The 20,616-nt window shown below is 34.5% G+C and overlaps 3 protein-coding genes across 18 annotated transcripts; 2 read left to right on the plus strand and 1 right to left on the minus strand.

The window, feature by feature from the left end:
• Nucleotides 1–8,567: 8,567 nt before the first annotated feature.
• Nucleotides 8,568–15,007, plus strand: Fuca (alpha-L-fucosidase). 7 transcript variants are annotated; one of them, XM_076442168.1, is made up of 10 exons: nucleotides 8,568–9,032; nucleotides 9,152–9,384; nucleotides 9,704–10,074; nucleotides 11,463–11,775; nucleotides 12,522–12,737; nucleotides 12,824–13,075; nucleotides 13,334–13,696; nucleotides 13,772–13,990; nucleotides 14,152–14,375; nucleotides 14,458–15,007. In XM_076442168.1, exons 4-10 carry the CDS (start codon nucleotides 11,562–11,564, stop codon nucleotides 14,548–14,550), a joined length of 1,581 nt encoding a protein of 526 aa, XP_076298283.1. In that variant the 5' UTR covers nucleotides 8,568–9,032; nucleotides 9,152–9,384; nucleotides 9,704–10,074; nucleotides 11,463–11,561; the 3' UTR covers nucleotides 14,551–15,007. The 7 variants fall into 7 exon arrangements, with proteins under 7 accessions (XP_076298283.1, XP_076298282.1, XP_076298285.1 ...); XM_076442167.1 differs by having other exon boundaries at nucleotides 9,152–10,074; XM_076442170.1 differs by lacking the exon at nucleotides 9,704–10,074.
• Nucleotides 14,576–19,010, minus strand: Cndp2 (Cytosolic non-specific dipeptidase 2). Of its 9 annotated transcripts, none has more exons than XM_076442181.1 (6): nucleotides 18,853–19,010; nucleotides 18,279–18,478; nucleotides 17,727–18,177; nucleotides 17,227–17,655; nucleotides 15,845–16,318; nucleotides 14,576–15,766 (listed from the first exon to the last, which is right to left on the minus strand). In XM_076442181.1, the coding sequence occupies exons 2-6, from the start codon at nucleotides 18,317–18,319 to the stop codon at nucleotides 15,719–15,721; spliced, it is 1,443 nt and encodes a 480-aa protein (XP_076298296.1). In that variant the 5' UTR covers nucleotides 18,320–18,478; nucleotides 18,853–19,010; the 3' UTR covers nucleotides 14,576–15,718. The 9 variants fall into 9 exon arrangements, with proteins under 9 accessions (XP_076298296.1, XP_076298300.1, XP_076298299.1 ...); XM_076442185.1 differs by having other exon boundaries at nucleotides 18,279–18,370; nucleotides 18,853–18,994; XM_076442184.1 differs by having other exon boundaries at nucleotides 18,279–18,381; nucleotides 18,853–18,960.
• A 469-nt stretch (nucleotides 19,011–19,479) lies between these two features.
• On the plus strand, nucleotides 19,480–20,614 carry LOC143217657 (selenoprotein K). 2 transcript variants are annotated; one of them, XM_076442192.1, is made up of 5 exons: nucleotides 19,480–19,556; nucleotides 19,713–19,771; nucleotides 19,866–19,947; nucleotides 20,021–20,095; nucleotides 20,367–20,614. In XM_076442192.1, the coding sequence occupies exons 2-5, from the start codon at nucleotides 19,753–19,755 to the stop codon at nucleotides 20,458–20,460; spliced, it is 270 nt and encodes an 89-aa protein (XP_076298307.1). In that variant the 5' UTR covers nucleotides 19,480–19,556; nucleotides 19,713–19,752; the 3' UTR covers nucleotides 20,461–20,614. The 2 variants fall into 2 exon arrangements, with proteins under 2 accessions (XP_076298307.1, XP_076298306.1); XM_076442191.1 differs by lacking the exon at nucleotides 19,480–19,556 and having other exon boundaries at nucleotides 19,563–19,771.
• Nucleotides 20,615–20,616: the final 2 nt, after the last annotated feature.

The following is a 20,616-nucleotide window of genomic DNA, read 5'->3' on the forward strand; positions in this document are numbered from 1 at the left end:
ACGTTTACGAAAACGAAGGGACGGGTAGACGAAAAATAGGATACGAGAAGGACAGCTTAAAGATTTATGGCAAACACATGTTTAGTTTTTCCTGCAGATCGGTACGCAGAGTCGATGGGTAACCGTTCGAAAACGTCGTCTGTCCTTCTTTTAGAAAGTTTCTTAAGGAAGGTATAGGACAATAGGGATGGTACGCTGACCTGACATTTTTACCCCTTGCTGGGTAAAAGGACGGATGACGTTTTTGAACGCGCGGTTACCCATCGACTCTGCGTACCGATCTGCAGGAAAAACTAAACATGTGTTTGCCGTAAATCTTACAGCGGTCCTTCTCGCGTTCTGTTTTTCGTCTAACCGTCCCGTCGTTTTCGTAAACGTGCTACAGCGTGCATTTCGAATTTCGACACTCTAAATGCCCTTCCTAAATTCTTTAGAAAAATCTTGCGGAAAATCAGTGTCGTTCGAGCCGCGATAGAGAGAACATCTCCAAAGACTTGTCAATTCAAAGCTAACGGTTGCTATTAGCTGTGTTTTTGATAGTAATATTTAAACTAATCACTAGACTACGGATCTTTAGGCAACATTAATGTTGGCTGCCGCTATTACAAGGGACAGGAGCCAGACAGATATTTGATTCTCACTGTGATCATTTTAAGAAGTTGAAAATAATACTATGGTGTTTTGAAATTATTTTAATCTCTCTACTGTCTTAAAATGCACCTACTCATGTTTGCTGCAAATGCATGAAATCCGCGGTCTAGTGATTGCATTACCTGATTGTTGTGATTTGTGCAGCAGTACAAGGGATATGGCAACTATTATTAGTGCATAACTATGTGTTGACAAATGTGAACAGTGACTGTGAGTGTGGAGAAATTTCAAGACACACATTTCGAAGCAGCAAATGGATTTACGGCTGAATACGTGAGTTTTTAATACAATCAGTTTCTGCTTCTTCTCTTTTTTTACGATAACCTCGTAAACTAAAGCCAATGTTGTTCAGAATAATGGTCTTGACCACATATCTAAAGCTCATTGAAATCGGATAGAAGCTAGTAGTACATCGATCCCATGGATTTACAAGTAAAGTTTCTCGCGATAATCTCGTAAACTAAAGCCGATCGCCAAAAAGTCTAAAGAGAAATGTTGTTCAGAATAATGATCTTGACCACATATCCAAAGCTCATTGAAATCGGAGAGCATTCACATAATCGAGAAACTCTTGTTCGTTGCGATGTCACGGCGTACCACCGACACTCGCTTGCCCGCGCGGCGCGGCGGGCCAGGGCGCGCTCTGATTGGTCCGTGTTTTTCGTTAATAACTCCTAAACAAAGCCGCAGTTGACATTGGTGCAAAGGAAAATGTCTCTTAGAATGGTCTCAGGAACCTCCCATTTCCGGGACTTACACTTAGTTTGGGACACCCTGTATATATATTGTATATATAAAATTCTGAAAAAAATTAAGAAAAATGATTTCGACAATATCCCATTACTGAATTTTTATAAAACTGGTATCTCCCATACTTCAATAGGAAATATGAATTTTTTTCGAATGTTTTAAAATATGTAATTTTTTAAACACGTTCGCATAATTCGAAAATCTGAAAAGCATATGCATTAATAATTACGATGGGACACAACTAACATATTAATATAAACGAGTTATGTACTCTTAGTCCAGTCGGCAGGTCGAAAAAAAGGCGTCTATTCGGAAAGTATTCCGAACTTAATGAAATTTTGTCACATCATTTAGGGGTACTCTGGGGTGTCGAATCTCAGTTTTCGACCTCGAGGACCCTGTACTAACTTGGGGAGGGGGAAAAAACCACGATTTTTATTACCTTGTTTTGGTTTTTCGCCTATTACTCAAAAACTGTGGGTCCTATGAACTTTCGTCTTCCATTTTTGGAAAGAGCATTAAATTTCCTTCAAATTTCACTGGTCAATCTTTTTTTTGACCAAATAGGCACCGAGAGACAGGCGTTCAAAATTAGGAAATTAAGTGGCAACTGACGAATATAGGGAAAGACAGAGCAAATTACACTGTCCAACAACAAAAATGTTTCCATGTAACTGTTGGGTGTATCTTATACAGTTTTTAGCGCCGATTCCGAATCTGGCCTTAATTTTTCTCCTACACGCACAGTTTTTGAGAAATTTGAGTTTGAAAAAAAACACGTTTTTCGCCTTTGAACAGATATTATGATGTTATTATAAAAGATATTGTATTATTCTTTACAGCAAAAGATTCTCTAGACTTTCCCGAATCCAATGATGTGCAATAATAATACTTTAAACATGTTTAAACAATCATTAAAGACGGAGACGCATCACTTTTGTACACATTTTTAAGGATGTTTTTCAATTTAAAAAAAAAAAATAAGGGTCTAAGGGTCCAGCGGAAAATCGAATTGCACCACGCGATAGAGCAGACTTTTATCTTGAGAAACCACTCTTTCAACTTTCCAACGTCGACTTTTTTTCGAGATAAAAAGAAAAATCTATTTTATTTTATTTTCTATTTTGTAAGCATCAGACATGGATTCTTACTCTTCACCTACCCAATCTACATTTACTACTCTTTGAGATTACGGATTAATGGGAAAATATAAAGTCTTAAAGTGATGACCAGGCACCTAAATAGGGAATAAACTGCAATTATAACATTAGGCACTTGTCAGCGGACCCCCCCCCCCCCCCTCCAAACCATGTGAAGTCTTAATGTCACAATGTGTGGCTCAAAATGACATTTTGAGAAACATTTCCTAATTTTGAACGCCTGTTTCTCGGTACCTATTGCATCAAAAAATACGTTTGACTAGTGAAATTTGAAGGAAATTTAATGCTCTTTCCAAAAATGGAAAACAAAAGTTCATAGGACCCACAGTTTTTGAGTAATAGGCGAAAAACCAAAACCAGGTAACAAAAATCGTGGTTTTTCCCCCTCCCCAAGTTAGCACAGGGTCCTCGAGGTCGAAAACTCAGATTCGACACCCCAGAGTACCCCGAAATGACGTGTCAAAATTTCATTACGTTCGGAATACTTTCCGAATAGACGCCCTTTTTTCGACCTGGCGACTGGACTTTCAGGATCGAAAAAAACGTCGACGTTGGAAAGTTGAAAGAGTGGTTTCTCAAGATAAAAGTCTGCTCTATCGCGTGGTGCAATTCGATTTTCCGCTGGAAACATGTTTAAACAATCATAATGTATTATTATTGCACATCATTGGATTCGGGAAAGTCTAGAGAATCTTTTGCTGTAAAGAATAATACAATATCTTTTATAATAACATCATAATATCTGTTCAAAGGCGAAAAACGTGTTTTTTTTTCAAACTCAAATTTCTCAAAAACTGTGCGTGTAGGAGAAAAATTAAGGCCAGATTCGGAATCGGCGCTAAAAACTGAATAAGATACACCCAACAGTTACATGGAAACATTTTTGTTGTTGGACAGTGTAATTTGCTCTGTCTTTCCCTATATTCGTCAGTTGCCACTTAATTTCCTAATTTTGAACGCCTGTCTCTCGGTGCCTATTTGGCCAAAAAAAAGATTGACAGTGAAATTTGAAGGAAATATAATGCTCTTTCCAAAAATGGAAGACGAAAGTTCATAGGACCCACAGTTTTTGAGTAATAGGCGAAAAACCAAAACAAGGTAATAAAAATCGTGGTTTTTTCCCCCTCCCCAAGTTAGTACAGGGTCCTCGAGGTCGAAAACTGAGATTCGACACCCCAGAGTACCCCTAAATGATGTGACAAAATTTCATTAAGTTCGGAATACTTTCCTATTAAAAGTACCTGGCGACTGGACTATCTGGAAACTTTAATATAAAACTCATTTCACGGCTACACATCAGATACATTGTATACATTGTTCGTTTCGTGTAGGCCGTTCGCTTCGGTGCGAGTAAGCTATCTTCTCGCATTGGTGAGATCGGTGCTTTGAAAAATATATTTAATATATCTCTACAACAATTATATGGTTAAAAAAAAGAGAAAAAAGTGTTTAACGAAAAAAAAAATCATTCGGCGTGGGATTCGATCCAGGGTCGGAGATTCGATTCGCAGCGGGAGAGCTTGCCGTCTGCACTAATCGTATCTGCTGGAAGTATTGTTTATATATTGAAATATAGGTAAATAAAATATTTTAAAAATTATTTTTTTAAGAGCATTGCATTTTTTTGAGTTTGTACTTTATTTTTCCGAATACAAGAATGTTCACTATTACATAATACACCTACAAAAGGTAAAGAAATATCGGAAAAGGTTATTCAGTAAATTCTCTATAAACGCGAAAATCTTTCAACGATAAACGCGAAAAAAATATCCCCTCCAAACTAATACACTGACTCGGCTCGGTATATCGGTGTGAACCACTACTAACGCGACGCGGAGAGTCGCAGTCGTCGGCACAGTTCAAGTTCAAACGCGCCCGTGAGTCATCATAACGTTACACCACAGTCGAACTTCTTCATTTTCCATGATTCTGTTATGGGATTTTCACTACCTTATTTCTGGCATTTTTCTGATTAAAATGATACCAAACACGGTATAAACTAGAGGGTTATTGTTGCTCGCTCGCTTCGCTCGCTCGCGAGTAGGGTTGTTTTTGCTGGCTCGCTTCGCTCGATCGTGGGTGTAGGACTGCTCTTGCGAGAGTGTTAGTGGTACGCATGGCTAGTAGGGCCTGCAGCTATTAATGTTTTTTATTTGGTGTGTGACTCTCCAAGAGCCACACAAAGAACTTCCCGATTCGTTAGTTGCAGTATATTATTATCATTATTTTCAGTACATTTTAACAAGATTGTACGTTTTGAGGGAAATTCAATAGTTTTCTACTTATCAAAATGTTTGCTATATAGCGTCGCATCAAACTAACATCGTAGACTCGTTGCTCGCTTGGTTCCTTGTTATAGCATACTAATGTTGCAAAATAAATTGTCTTAATTAGTTTTTCGCTAACGATACAACTCCTCGTTAGCCGGGTTTGCGGTATTGATCTTGGTTTTCTTCGATACTGTTGATTTAAATTGTCCCAAAATATATAAACTGCTCAATTTTTAAACTCTGCTCAGTTCTACATATAACATTTGTAAAGTTCGTTTTTCTGATGTTTTAAAATTCAAACATACTTTTCTCGTATGTCTGTCCCTCACTTTTATGAATCGTAATCGCTTCGGCAGGAACCACTGGAAATCGACTACGCGTGATTTGATATTTTTCCTCACTCGACGTATCAACTTGATTCGATATCTTTATTATTGGTGTTAAATTTTGATGAATATTTGCATTTTTCATATAATCGCGATAACGAGTTCTTACTTTCACTCCTACTCTGGACAATTGAAAATCTAACCACATAATATAGACGGAATTTTAGTATATTTTCTTGAAAAGTAATAAATTTTAATATTCCGCATGTTTGCTCCATTAACCAATCCGTTTTCAACATTAATGTTATTAATAATTATCATATCGTTTATATTAAATAATTTTCAATTTAATCTCGGTTAATAATTCGTTTTGAACTGATTGTTTTTTTAAAGATTGTAATATAAATTTTTTTTGTACTTTCATCGATATTCTTTGAAAATGTATTCTTGGGAGTAGAGATGATTAACTCACTCTTGCATTGGGATAATTTTCGATTATTGTAAGCGGAAACATTAGCGTAAGGTACAAAAAAAAAATTCTTTTTTAAAAAAAAATTTTTTTTTTAAATTTTGAAAAAATGAAAAAAAAATTTTTTGTGTAATTACGTCTGTTTCTTCGGTGGAAACTTTCCGTTCTCTCGTATAAATTGCATTGTTGAATGAACTTCTTTCGAAAAAAACTAAAAAAACTAAAAAACTACTTGATCAAAATGGACCAAAATCTAATCAGCTCTAAGTTACGACGGGGCACATCGATTGCATCATTCATCATTCTGATCGCGTTGTTACTTTTTCTGAAAACGTTAACGAAAAATTTGATACCATAGAAACAGATATACGCACGCACACACACACACACACACACACACACACACACACACACACACATACGAACATTTTGATAAAAATAGTCTAAAATGACTCCAATGACCATGAAACGTGAAGATCTGGTAAAAAATCGATTTTCGGGGTCATTACAATAACTTCCCTATAAAATCGGGAAGTTAATTAAGCAGAATTTAGTGGTTTAATTCATTAATTGACGATGAAAGTTTCGGGCGCAAGGAAGGACAGCGTATGTGAAAGAAAGAGACGCAGACTCGCAGCGCGCCGGCACAGTTCAAACGCCCGTGAGTCATCATAACGTTACACCAACAGTCAAACTTCTTCATTTTCCATGATTCTGTTATGGGACTTCCACTACCTTATTTCTGGCATTTTTCTTATTAAAATGATACCAAACACGATATAATTCGAAAGAATTTAGTGGTTTAATTGACGGTATGTAGGTACATATGAAGTGACTTTAGAACATAAGAGTATGTATAGCGAGTGAAAAAGAAAGAGAAATTGCGATCTCGACGCTAGGCAAATATTAAAAAACGAGAAAAATTACTTTATAAAATATGCTGAACTGTTTTATATTTTTATTCTTTAACGTTCGGTTTCGCAAATATAAAGACGCGATGAACTATGACCGATCATATCGCAAAACCGAACACCGTGTCAAGTTACGCGCGTCGCTCGCTCCATTACAATTTTTTGATAAGAAACAAAATTAAATAAATCTTAAATAAATCTTAAGTACATTACTTAAAACAGTTCAAAAACTACAAAAAGCGTGCCTTTTCCTGACGGATGCAAACGCTCCAATTCGATAGTTTTCCTTCGATGGTATTTAAACTGTAGAGGTTTAAATGACGATGGACGTTTCGGGCGCAAGGAAGGATAGCGCGCATAGAAAAGAAAGAGACGCGGAGAGTCGCAGTCGCCGGCACAGTTCAAAGGCCCGCGCGTGGTCTCGCTTTACACGCGCTGTCCTTCTCTACGTTCGGCTCGGCCTTTGAAGCTCGGAAAAAGTAGGACCACGATCGAAAAATGCGAAGAAATCCCCCCGATGCGTTCGCGTTTATAGAGAATTTACTGTTTTTATTTTTTTTAAGTACGATGCACTATATAAAAAATTCTGAAAAAAATTAAAAACGGTTGTTTCAACAATATCTCATTATTGAATTTTTATATACCTGATATTTCCCAAACTTCAATAGGAAATATGCATTTTTCCAAATTTTTGGTAATTTCCAATTTTTTAAAACCTGTTCGCAAAGTCTGTAAAATCTGAAAAAATATACATTAATAATCATGATAAGACACATCCAACATAATAATTTAGACGTGGCACTGCGAGAACATCAATGTCGTATTACGCTTGAATTTATTTCGAGTCGATTCCTTCATGCAAGCCGTTCATTTCGTACGAATCACACGCTCGGTGCGAGCCGAGGTAAGCTCGACTGGATCACGTTCAAATACTTCATTATGTTTAATTTTATTGTGTTTTATATATGAGAATACAATATACCTACAAACTAGTGGGTTATCAAATCATTTTAACGAAAAATGATTACATTAGTTCTCTTCACAGAAATCGATTTCTTGAAAAAACCAGAGGTCGTAGACAAATTTTGAGACCAGATTTGAAATCAGCGTGAAAAAATCTACGGGAAATGATATATAGCAAAAATTTAAAAAAATTTGCCGCCCGTGGTAACGGAGAATCCACATTTTCTTGAAATTGTGTAAGTTTAACGAATTTTCTCAAGGTTAAAAACCGTTCGTACCGTAATCTCCCTATTTTTCCCATATTCTGCAAAGTTTCAGCTTTAATTTTTTAAAAAATTCATCGCTCTACCTCATTTCTATCGAAAGTTATTTCTTTTTGAATCGAGTTAGGTCACTTTTCCCCACTGTGCAGCGCACGCTATGGGCCAAACCGACGAAATCTGTGTCAAAATCAAAGAACTTTCGATAGAAATTTCTTTTAAATGAAAGCTGAAACTTTGCAGAATATGGGATAATTATGAAGATTGTAGTACGAACGTTTTTTAACCTTGAAAGAATTCGTTAAACTTGCACAATTTTAAGAAAATTGTGGTTTTTCCAATACCACGCGCGGAAAAAATTTTTTTTTAACATGCGACACATCATTCCCTTAGATTTTAATCACGCTGATCTTAAGTAAACGTTCAAATACTTCATTATGATTATTTCTAATGTGTTTTATATATGAGAATACAATATTCCTTCAAACTAGTGGGTTACCAAATCATTTCAACAAAAAAATGATTTCATAAGTTGTGTTCACAAAACTCGATTTCTTGCAAAATCCTGAGGTAGACAAATTTTGAAACCAGATTTGAAATCAGCGTGAAAAAATCTACGGGAAATGATGTGTCGCATGTTAAAAAAAAATTTTTTCCGCGCGTGGTATTGGAAAAACTACCATTTTCTAGAAATTGTGCAAGTTTAACGAATTCTTTCAAGGTTAAAAAACGTTCGTACCACAAACTGCTTTACATTTTGCAGCAGAGAAGGGTTATGATCAGATTACCACTGTTCTGTTGAAACATGGGGCTGATGTAAATGTAAAAGAAGTGCGGCTGAATGTCCCCCGCAAGGGGAAATGACCCCGCTGTGCAATGGTAAATAGGCGGACAGTGGTCCAAATGGACGACTTAGGAGTGCAAAAGTCAAAGAACCAAACATGTAGTAGGCTCCATGGACATCATATCAATTTCTTAAAATTCGGCATGGCTCAAGGTGCCACATTTCCTCGAGAAGCGTACTTTACTGAGGCTGAAAACGCGGCGCATGCGCGAAAAAACGTATCCCGTCTGGGCACACCGCTGAGCGGTCTTTGTTTTTGTCTTCGCATTCCTATGTTTTGGTCAACCGCATAGCTAGATTTGAAAAGCTGTAAAGGCACTGAAAGGCACAGCGGCACAGCCCTACATCTTGCATATGGTCATCCTAAAATAGTCAAAACTCTCTTATTATAAATGGAGCGGATGTTTTACACTTAGGGGCACAAATTGGTAATTTAGATATAAAATATTTATATATAGTTAGGTCTCTGCTTATGAGCGGAGCATTCTTTAATGCTAGAGCTGAAGGAGGTAAATATATAGATATGTTTTACCATTACACTTTGCAGAAAGAAGAGGAAATCCAGAAGTCATAAAATTACTAAAATTGGTTGAGAAGTTATTTGAACATCAAGAGTACGGAAGGTTGATCTTTCTCGAGACCGAAATATTGCTAACCTATTGAGATTAGTAGAAAAGCTGTTTGAGAATGTAAAAAATGGTAATGTTGAAATTATCAGTAAGCTGAAAGCGATAAAACCTGACGAGTGCGTAGCTGTAACAAATGCTCGTAATGATCAAGGCAAGTCATTAGTCCAGGTTGCAATAATCAATAAACACTCAAACCTTGCAAGTGGATTATTAGAAATATTAAAAAGTCCAAATCGGAGTTTACAAGATGTCAGCGTAAAAAATCGAGTAAAGAGTTTGAAGTTATAGTTCTCTTAAATGAAACTCTAATTAGGGGGTACCAAGATCTAGAAAATATACCAAAATTTTGTTACAAAATAGTGAAATTTAGGAGGATTTTAAAAACATGCCAAATAATACTATTAACAAAGAATTAGAAAGTGCAGTCCGTAAAGGAAACTTGGAAGAAGTTAAAGCTCTTTTGTCTGCAGGTGCTGATGCTAACCATAGAGTAGAATGGAATAGAGATACGTTACTTCATTGTACTAGTAGTGTAGAAATTACAAAAGAGCTTTTGTTGGGTGGTGCTGAAGTCGATGCAAGAAACATGTATAGTGAAACTCCATTACATTCTGCTATAACACTGAGCAAGAAAGTAGAATTAGTTAGAGAACTTCTGAAACATGGGGCTGATGTAGACGCAACAAACCGTAAAGGCAATACTGCACTGAACCATGCTGTAAAACACAGTTTTAAAAATCTGTTAGTAGTTAAAGAACTATTAGAATATGGAGCTGATATTAACATAAGAAATCGTGAACGCCGGCTTTATGACAATTATTCCACATCTTTGGATAACGCTGTAAGTGACCTGGAATGCGGTAAATTGTTGATTAAATTTACTTTAATAAGGAATTTCAATGAGAATTACAGAAAAATTATTGACTTATCCCCTTATAAAGAATTCAGTAATTACAGTAAATTATCAAGTTATCTAGATGACTGTGTTTGCGAAATTCTTCAAATGAAAACAGATGAAATAAAAGATAGCCTTCCACTATATGAATTTGTTACAAATAACTTCAACATACATGTACATTATAATAATCAATTATCTGTGAGACTAGCAAAAATTGATTATTCCGTACGCTATCCTATATATAATGATATCATATTAGATAAGGTAAAACCTTTTCTAGAAAGAGCAGATTTATTAAATAAGCTAAGTAAGATACAATTTTATACTAAATTAGATATGACAGATCAAGATGTCAAAGAAAAAAAAATTATTCTGGACCATAATTCTACATATAATATAACTGAATATCTATCTAATGACAACTTGTTAAACTTTATAATAGCGTTAAGTTCCTTAAATAATCTCGTAGAACCGGCTACAAGACTTTATGAAACTTCTGTAAGTAATGATACCAAACGTGCAAGATTAGAATAAATTGAATAAATACATTTTTTATCAGTACATACTAGAGTTTTTTATGAACAACAATTAGTCTACTACTAATTAGTCTACTGAACAACTATAATGCTTAAAACACTAAATTTAGTGCTTTTCTTATGTAAGTTGATCATTGCTTCTCTTTGTTGTTTTCAAACAGGTTATTATTAGTGGGTGTTACTAAAAATTTAAACAACCAACACATTTCCCGCACCCAAAACCAAATGTTGTTAGAGCTTTTCTTTCTGAAGTTGCACGACTAGTAAATGTTTCTCTCGAAAATATTTTATTAACAAAAGATGCTATTTTAATTTTTGCCATATTAAGTAAACTTTGCTATTCTAATATTGGTGTAAATATATATCTCAGAGAGGGTTTATGTATGTATCTAAACAACAAACCAGTTTTTATCAAGAAGATAAATAAACTTATGACAAAAATGAATAGGTGTAATTTGAAACAGTAAATTCATTGGAAGAATTAAAAAATGGTGTTATATTCTTTTCAACCTATTAAACATATTAGGAAAGAAAATAAATTTCTATTTTATAAAGAGAGAAAGAGAGAGATCCGCTGTCTAATATGATTACAACAATATAAAAGATTGATTTACTATTATCAATCTGTAAAGAACTATATATTCTTATAAATAGTTTAAACATTGTTTATAAAAATGTATATTTTATACGATAAACGTTAACCCACGGTCCATTATAGAGGTGTTACGACTAAGCACAAGCACCGAAGCACCTCTGTAACTGTCTGTAAGTCTGTAAGATTGAAGTTTTGTCCAGTTTTGTCACCGACGAGAGCCAGCTGGAGCCAGCCCAAGTGAGCCCAAGCCAGCCCCTGTGCTATTCAGCGCAATCAGCGGCAGTGAAGCGTGAACAAGAATGATGTTTTGGGCGCGCATGCGCGAGAGAACTGGCCTATATCTCATCACTGATTCGAAGCGCTATCGGTCACATTGTCACATTCGAATGCTATCTTTGGTATCTTATTCAAAACCAGAGAGGTACCCAGAGATACCCTTCCTGTCAAAACAAACAACAATAAAGCAATATCTTCGTTCTGCAATATTTTGTGCAGAGGTGTTAATAAAATTTGGTAAGTATATATACTGCTAATTTTTTTTTGTTACTTTGTAACGGTTACTGATAAGAGTGATAAGTGCCACCGGTTAAATTTTTATTGGCAAAGTATGAGTAGAGAAAAATTTTTAATTTCGAATTAATAATCAAATTGGTAAAGTATAAGTAAAGAAAAATTGTATTAATTTCTAATTCATAACCAAATTATAAGAATATTATTTAGAATATGCATATAAAGCATTCAGTCAGAGAGGAAATTTCCTTTCCAAGTTTATCTTATGTTTGGTAATACACAGGGTGTTACAGGTTTTAATGGCTAAACTTTGTTAGTATACTGTTATATATAAAAATACATAACATTTGTTATATATGTAACAAAAACATAAGAAAAGCATATGTTATATAAAGCCGTCTGAATTAAGCTTATAGTTAAGAAGCTATATCAATAAAATACAAAATACAAAGAGAACAAAAATGGAGTTGCAGTTATTGTGACACAATGGAGAAGCAAATCAGCAATATTTACTTTAATCTGTTTACGTAAATTATGTTTACTATATGAACTTACTTATCGAAAGTGTACTAATAAAACTTGAAGTACTATATATACATAATATGTGATAAAAAGTATCTTTATTAAAGTCTATAAATGTTTTATAAATTATTTTATATATTTTCAGTACATATAATAAATAAAAAAAATGGTGCTATGGATCTATATGCTATTAATTTATACTTTTTGTACAATATGTGGATCATCAGAAGATAAATACATTATAATATCATCAGACCTAGAAAGCGACCAAGTATTTCAGCATCGTAAAGTAGAAGCAGATAAATATATTCCAACATGGGACAGTTTAGACAGTCGACCACTTCCAAATTGGTATGATGATGCAAAATTTGGCATTTTTATTCATTGGGGAGTCTTTAGCGTTCCCAGTTTTGGTTCAGAATGGTTCTGGAATAATTGGAAAGGTAACATTATTATACTTCTCAGTAATTAAAACATTCAAACGTCATTGTTTTGTTCCTTAACAAGCAATCTAATTTACTACTTTTAGAAGAAAAAAGTGATACCAAGTATAGTGATTTTATGAAACAAAGGTATCCACCAAACTTTACGTATCAGGACTTTGCTCGTGAGTTTACTGCAGAATTTTTTAATGCTACCGAGTGGAGCGAATTATTTCAAGCTTCAGGTGCAAAATATATTGTACTGACCAGTAAACATCACGAAGGATACACATTATGGCCTTCAAAATATTCCTTCAGTTGGAATTCTATGGATGTAGGACCACGAAGAGATCTCATAAGTATTACGGTGTACTTTTTAATAATGGAGTTCCGAGTTATAGCAAAATAATGATTATAAGATAAAGCTGTTAACACATTAAATGAGAAGCTAATTTTGTCTTGTTTTCCATTCCACTATTTAAAGTGGGATAAACAATTGTTATATACCCAAAAAGACCATGAAATTATGGCTAATTTGTTATTTTGATGTGGTGAATATAAATTAATGTTAGATTATTATTAACAATTATATTATTAATTGATGCTTTTTAATTTAGGTGAACTGTCAACGGCATTGCGAAGCTCAACTAATTTAAAATTTGGTCTTTATCATTCTCTATACGAATGGTACGATCCTTTTTATTTAGATGATAAAAGAAACAATTTTACGACACAATTGTACGTCCAACAAAAACTAATACCTGAACTCCAAGAGTTGATAAAACATTATAATCCAGAAGTTTTATGGTCTGATGGTGATTGGGAAGCGCCAGATGTTTACTGGACATCAAAAGAATTTTTATGTTGGTTGTACAATGAAAGCCCGGTGAAGGAAACAATTATTGTTAATGATAGATGGGGTGCTAACATACCATGCCATCATGGTGGTTTTTATACATGTACCGATCGTTATAACCCAGGTATTTATTAGAGTCTGCTATTTATAATAACTTTGATATTTTATTTAATTCTAAATTTCAGTTTTGAATCATTAGGTGTACTTCTATCTCATAAATGGGAAAACTGCCAGAGTATTGATAAAAAGTCTTGGGGTTTTCGGAGAAACGCTCGTTTATCGGAATATTTAACGTTGCCAGAAATGATAAGAGAACTGGTAATTACCGTAAGCTGTGGAGGAAATGTATTAATGAATGTGGGACCAACAAAAGATGGCATTATCTCTCCAATTTTTGAAGAAAGATTACGTGGAATGGGTATGATATTTATCTTATACGAGAATTTTATTCGGGCTCGGGGCGGTTTCTCGAAAATTTCGGGATTCTCGAATGCCTCTAATTAATGATATTAAAATAGTTGCTTACAAATGTTATGTCTGACTTAAACCAAGGTGTCACAAAAAGTATTTGTTTAACAGGTGAGTGGTTAGCAATTAATGGAGAAGCTATTTATAATACCAAACCATGGCATGCACAAAATGATACTTTAACAAACACTGTTTGGTATACCCAAAATAAAATTAAGAAACTAGTTTATGCTCTAATAATTGAGTGGCCAAAGAATGGCATACTACACTTGGGATCACTGACAACATCTGTAAACACGCAAATTTCCATGCTTGGATCTGATGAACCAATTAAAGTATGTAATTTTAATCCTATAATATAGGAAATTACCAGTGTATATAATTTATAAGAAATTAACATTGTATATTTAATTTTAGTGGAAACAAAATGGTGAAAAATTAATTATATTTATACCACCAGAACTTCGCAAAGGACTACCAGGTTGGGCGTTAAAAATAAAGCAAAAATAAATTATATACTACCAAGATACAATAGTTAGTGAAATTTCATTTTATTATAAACGCTGTTTATGTATATTTTATTAATTTGTATGTAAATTAGGCTATATGGTCACAGTGGCTGCGATATCGAACGATTCGGCCGACGCACAGTGATGTATTTAGCCCAAAATCCGGAGAAAAGTCGATTTCTAAATTTTTGCGTATGTCATGAAAATTTTGCTGTCCTTAGTTAACGGTCTGTAGAATAAGGCTTCAATATTGTTTTTTTTATTTGTCAGTCTCTGAAAAAGCGTCCCTACAATGACGATTTTCAAGTGTTTTAAGGAAAGTTGTATAAATTCTTGTATTACAGAAGTTTTTCAAGTAGGTGTACAGAGCACTTTCGCACAGATTTCATTTTGTTATCATCTAAATTAGCATAGTTATTAACATTTGAATATAATCAATCATTTAAAACTTTATTGACGATTTTGTGTTATACTATTAAGAAATATTCAGCGCTCTTTTTAGTACCATTACATTCGACAAAGGTTTATGATCATAATCCAAACAGAATTGGTCGCAGATTGAAGATCATTAGAATTGAGAAATTTCTTAAAATATATATTTACTTATTAAAAAGTTACATGATCTACATATTTCGTATTAAAATAATTAAAGTAATCAATTACAAAAATAATTTTCTCCAGCTTTTCGGTGGAAGCCGAAAATTTTTCATTATCACGATTTTTCAAAAGTTTCGGATAATCTGAGGAAAAATGTTTCCTCAAAAAATAAAAGTTGAACAGTATTTAAACGTGTACAAACTTCTATATATAAAATTTGGTCAATAAATTTTTCATGTCAAAAAGTAGAATCATTTTAATTTTTTAAATGTTAAAATATATATTTTATTTCTTAATGTCATAGCTGACGACAAGACAAATAACGCCAAAATAGCTTGTTCCGGTTTTTCGGCCAAATAGCGACGTCCGACGTCGCATGCTCGAAAAAAAGACGGATGCGTCGGACGTCGCCGAATCGTCCTATGTCCGAGCTATTGTGACCCTAGACTTACAAAAAATCTTGTTTGTTAGCTGTTCCCTTAAAATGATCACTTTATAACTGTACACATTATATTACGCAATTACAAACTTATTTGCAACACATAAATGCAAATTTGATGAGCCTTCTTCAGTTACTGAATTTGACCTACTTCGTACAAATAAGCGCCAAGTAATTTAGTCTGGAATAAAAGTGAACAATTACTATATATAATATATTTTTATGAAATATGTATATCCTTCATGAAAAAGATACTTACACCCTCGATATAATTGCGGACGTTCAACTTCTCATTCTGAGAATGAGCTCCATCATCACCAGCGCCGACTGGTAAAAGAAGTACATTTTTACCCGTTACTTCTTGGAATGTCAGAGTAACTGGTATTGAACCACCTTCTCGTGACAAATCAGGTTCTACTTTATAAACATGTTTGGTAGCCTTTCGTCCAGCCATATAATTTGGATGATCGGGATTTTCAGACCAAGGTTTTCCTCCATGAGATAAACGAACTTTCATTGTATTTGGACTACCTCTAGCAGCCCACTTTTTATTCAAATATGTTGCTACTTTTTTCTCAATTTCATCAGGAGTCATATCTGGCACCAATCTTATTGAAAATTTGCCAATAACTTTTCTTGGAATGACAGTTTTTTCGCCTGGTTCACTAAATGCACCTTCTATTCCATGAAGGGATAAAGTGGGTTGTCTCCATCGATGCATTAAAAGTTGGGTCTATCAATGCAACGAGACACATCAATATCTAATTGTAAGCATTATTATATTCATACTAATATTAAGGGGCTAGACTCTCGTTTCTGGGATTGCAAGGGTGCGGGATGCACCTCCTCATTTCTCGATAATGCAAAGATGGAGTTTTTCAGTAGTCAAAAGCAGTGGATAAAAGATGGGTCCCATGGAAATCACGGACACAGGTTTCAATTAAACGTATTTTGAAAATTTCATCAAAATCGCTCGACGTGCAATGAGCTACAAATGTTCAAAGATTGTAAAAATTGCAATTTTTCACGATTTTTGGCCTCTTAACTGCAATAAATCTAAGGATTCTTACATCTTTCAATGTCTGTCGTCTTTTTTCCGCATCAACCGATTTCGATGAGACTTCCACAATGCGTATAATTGACACAAGTCTACAAAACATATTTTTTAAATTTTCGATATAGGCCCAAATAAAAAATATTTTATACGTTTACGGGGCGTAATTTGCATTACTCGGCAGCGTAATCTACATTATTCAAAAGTGTAAAACTGCGCATGTAGTTATTTTCATAATGCTGCGACAGCTATATGCTGCTGAATAATGCAAACTACGCCTTGTAAACGTAAAAATAGGACTTTGGAGGGCGATTACGGCCTAGATTGATCTTTCATGTAGCAGTTTTGACTACCGAAAAACCCCATCTTTGCATTATCGAGAAATGAGAAGGCGCATCCCGCACCCTGGCGATCCTAGAAACGAGACTACCCCCTTCAACGAGATGGTATGGACGAAATATCTTGTCGTGCAATGTCGCATCGCAAAATCTTACCATTTTATGGACGACTTAGCGACGCGAGGTATCTCGGCAATGTTAACAAAGGAGTTACAATGAATACTAAGCCATTAAATCATAAACACCTACCTTATCATTATTGTGAGCCAGTTTGTCAGCGCCAATAGAGTTTCTTAATTCAGACACGTCAAATTCTATTGTCTTATAAGAATCCAATTCTTTGGCTGTAATCTCACATACATTTTCATAAATGCCATCGACTAAGATTTTGCCATTAACATCAACCAATGTGTTTAATAAGTAAATTAAGTCTGACATTGCTTCGTGCACGATTCCACCAAATACACCACTGTGTAAATCTTTAGTAGCACATGTTACTTCGAGTTGGAAGTAACAGATGCCTCTCAAGCCGTATGTAATGCATGGTTTTGTAGTACCCAACCAATAATTATCAGATATGCAGACATAATCTACACCTTGCAAGAATGTATCTTTACGTGCCCACAGAAGGTCGTCCAAACCTTCGCTTCCACTTTCTTCCATACCTTCGAAAACAAACTGTAACCAAAATAAAATGAGTACCGAAAGATCGCAGAGGAATTGGTAACTCTTTCGAATAATGAAAGTACCTTAAGATTTACAGGAATAGCTACTCCAATAGCTTTGAAAGCTTGCAGAGCATGTATCCAACATAGTACAGGACCTTTGTCATCTGTACTTCCACGACCAAATAATTTGTTATCTTTCTCAATAAGATTGAACGGCTCTGTGTCCCAACCATCTTCTTTCAATGCTGGTTGAACATCTAAATGTCCATATAAAAGTACAGTCTTTTTCTTCGGATCTGACCCAAGAGTCCCTAACAAAACCGGTGGCAACGGTATTTCACCTCCGTTTGGAAGAGTTTGTTTTCCAATATCTACTAATTCTGTAGTAGCACCAAGATCTTTTAATCTAACTTCTGCCCATTTCATCATTTTAACTATCTCATCTCTATGATCTGGCCATGCTGAAACCGATTTTATAGCCACTGCTTCGCGCAGGTTACTTATGTATTCAGTTTTATGGTTGTCAATAAAGCTATATAGAAATTAAAAGTTAAATAAAAATTAATTTCATTGTTGCGCATATTAGTTATTTTATCTTGAGTCGATCTATCATAATATTACTTAAATAAATACCTGAACAAATTTTTTAATACTGCTGGTAGTTCTAATGCCATTTTTCTTCTTTTATTCAGTATAAACGATTCCTATAAAATGTTGTCAGCAGTCTGAAAGTGTACTTCACAAATATCATACATATATATATATATAATATACATATATATAGATAATCTTATCACGTGAATGATGTTGTTCGGAGAAACTCCCAGTATGTTCTGATAATAAAAATATGCAAAGATAACTTACAGGTTTCGTGACAGAAAAACTGACAAGTACATACATAAATACATACATAGATAAATACTAATTTGTCATATTCAGGATTGGAATCATGTAAAGTTTAAAATTAAAGGAACGTCGTATGTATAAATAGTTTAAATTATTGAATATTGAATTATTTAATATTAAAAAATACTTTCACGTATACTGAATTGATTCTGCAATCCTCGGAGGGTACAAGATCACGAGGTCGCCAATTTGGTTGAAATTTAGTACTTACAATTAAAAATGAACTTGTGATATATAATATATACCATGATATATATTTAGAATATTTAGAATGATATATATTTAGAATAAACTAACACACCGATGTCCTCAATAAGCTTCGCAATACTGTGACTCACTGTGACTTCTCAACTGCTTCTCAACTGTTCTCAACACAGACTATGTATATTTAGCTCATTTGCCCACATCCGTTATGTGGTATTTAGATGGAGTAATCTTGGAACATGGCATGTTATCTGAAGCTGGGTCTTACTTATGTACATATGTATATGTATCAGAGTATGTATGTACCAGATGTACGCAGTACGCACTGGTACGTACTACGTACCAAAGAGGATTAGATAGAGGTGACACTGCTGTCTCCCTCTTTTGCAGCGCCATCTAATATCTCAGTGCAGAACTATACGTTTCAGATCTATTCAGTCTATTTCCCTTCTTATATTTTTCTTGTACACGCCGACTGAAATGACTGAAATATGTACCAGTGATGCCAGAGCTGTGGTACTGTGGCAGTGATGCCAGAATCATGGGTCGTGGGTTTTTTCCCCTCTGCTCGCTCAGCCGACTACCCCCACCATAGCCTACTATTGCCCCTACGTTGTTTTCCAATTCGCCCGCGCGCTACACTCACCAGCGTATCACTCTACTGTATTCATAGAGGTACGCTGGTGAGTGTAGCGCGCGGGCGAATTGGAAAACAACGTAGGGGCAATAGTAGGCTATGGTGGGGGTATGGTTTAGTACCACAGTACCACAGCTCTGGCTGGCTCTGGCATCATTGCTCTGGTCCGTACATATATATTTATAAGTAAACTGAAGTAAACTGCGCGTGATATATATGACGTGCTATTGATTCTGTCAAAAAGCATAACATCACCTGTGAAACATAGTGAAACATTGTTTATCAAACTGAGCTAAATTTTTTGTTGTACTTGATTACAGCTCTCTATTGAAAAAGTTTTTCTATAGACAATCTTAAATCATGGTTTATATATTGAAAGGTAAAAAATTTTAACCTCAATGTTCATTTACACATTACGAATATATTTCGTGAATATGTTTGTTTACGTGCATTTATCGCTAAATAATTTTTAGATGGAGAAGTTTCACAAAGTACACCATTGCTGAAGAAAGTATTGAGTTTCTTCACTGGAATAATTTATATGGTTATTCTATTGTGAGTAATTATTTTTATTCTTACGTTTATTACATATTTATAGTATAATACTAAATAAGTGTATTTATTGCAGTTTCAAAACACTGGTTAATCCTGACATGAATAAATATGGAAGTGATTATACACGAAATTACAGACTTGGATCTGGGTAAGAGTATTAATTATTGGCCTCTATAGAACTATACCATACATTCTCTTTCTTAAAAGAAAAGACCTGAAATAAAGTTAATGAAATCTAATTATTTTCATAATAAAGTCTGTCTTGCTCCAGTTCTATAACATGTCGTAAAGGAAAGTAGGGTAGATAATTATGATTAACTGTCAACAGATCCTAAAACAGATCACAGTTTAAATAACATTAATAATTTCCTTCCATATTTTCAATCAATTAATATTAAGTGTATGTGTATTGTATGTAGGCCACAGCCACCACCATCGCGTAGACTGGGAAGACCTAACACAGGAGGTAGCGTACCCATGCCGTTTGGTGGATGCAGGAGTTGCACGGGCTGAAATATGTTCGAAAGAACTACTTATAATGTAAACATTGAATTATTTAAACGCTTATATAAGCATTATAATTATTGTTGTAATAACTTGTTAAAAATACCATTTTCCAGACAAGCCTATGTAATAAATAAATAGATCATTAATTTTCAAAGAACAATT

This window comes from Lasioglossum baleicum, chromosome 17 (genome assembly GCF_051020765.1).
Source record: "Lasioglossum baleicum chromosome 17, iyLasBale1, whole genome shotgun sequence".
Taxonomy (NCBI): domain Eukaryota; kingdom Metazoa; phylum Arthropoda; class Insecta; order Hymenoptera; family Halictidae; genus Lasioglossum; species Lasioglossum baleicum.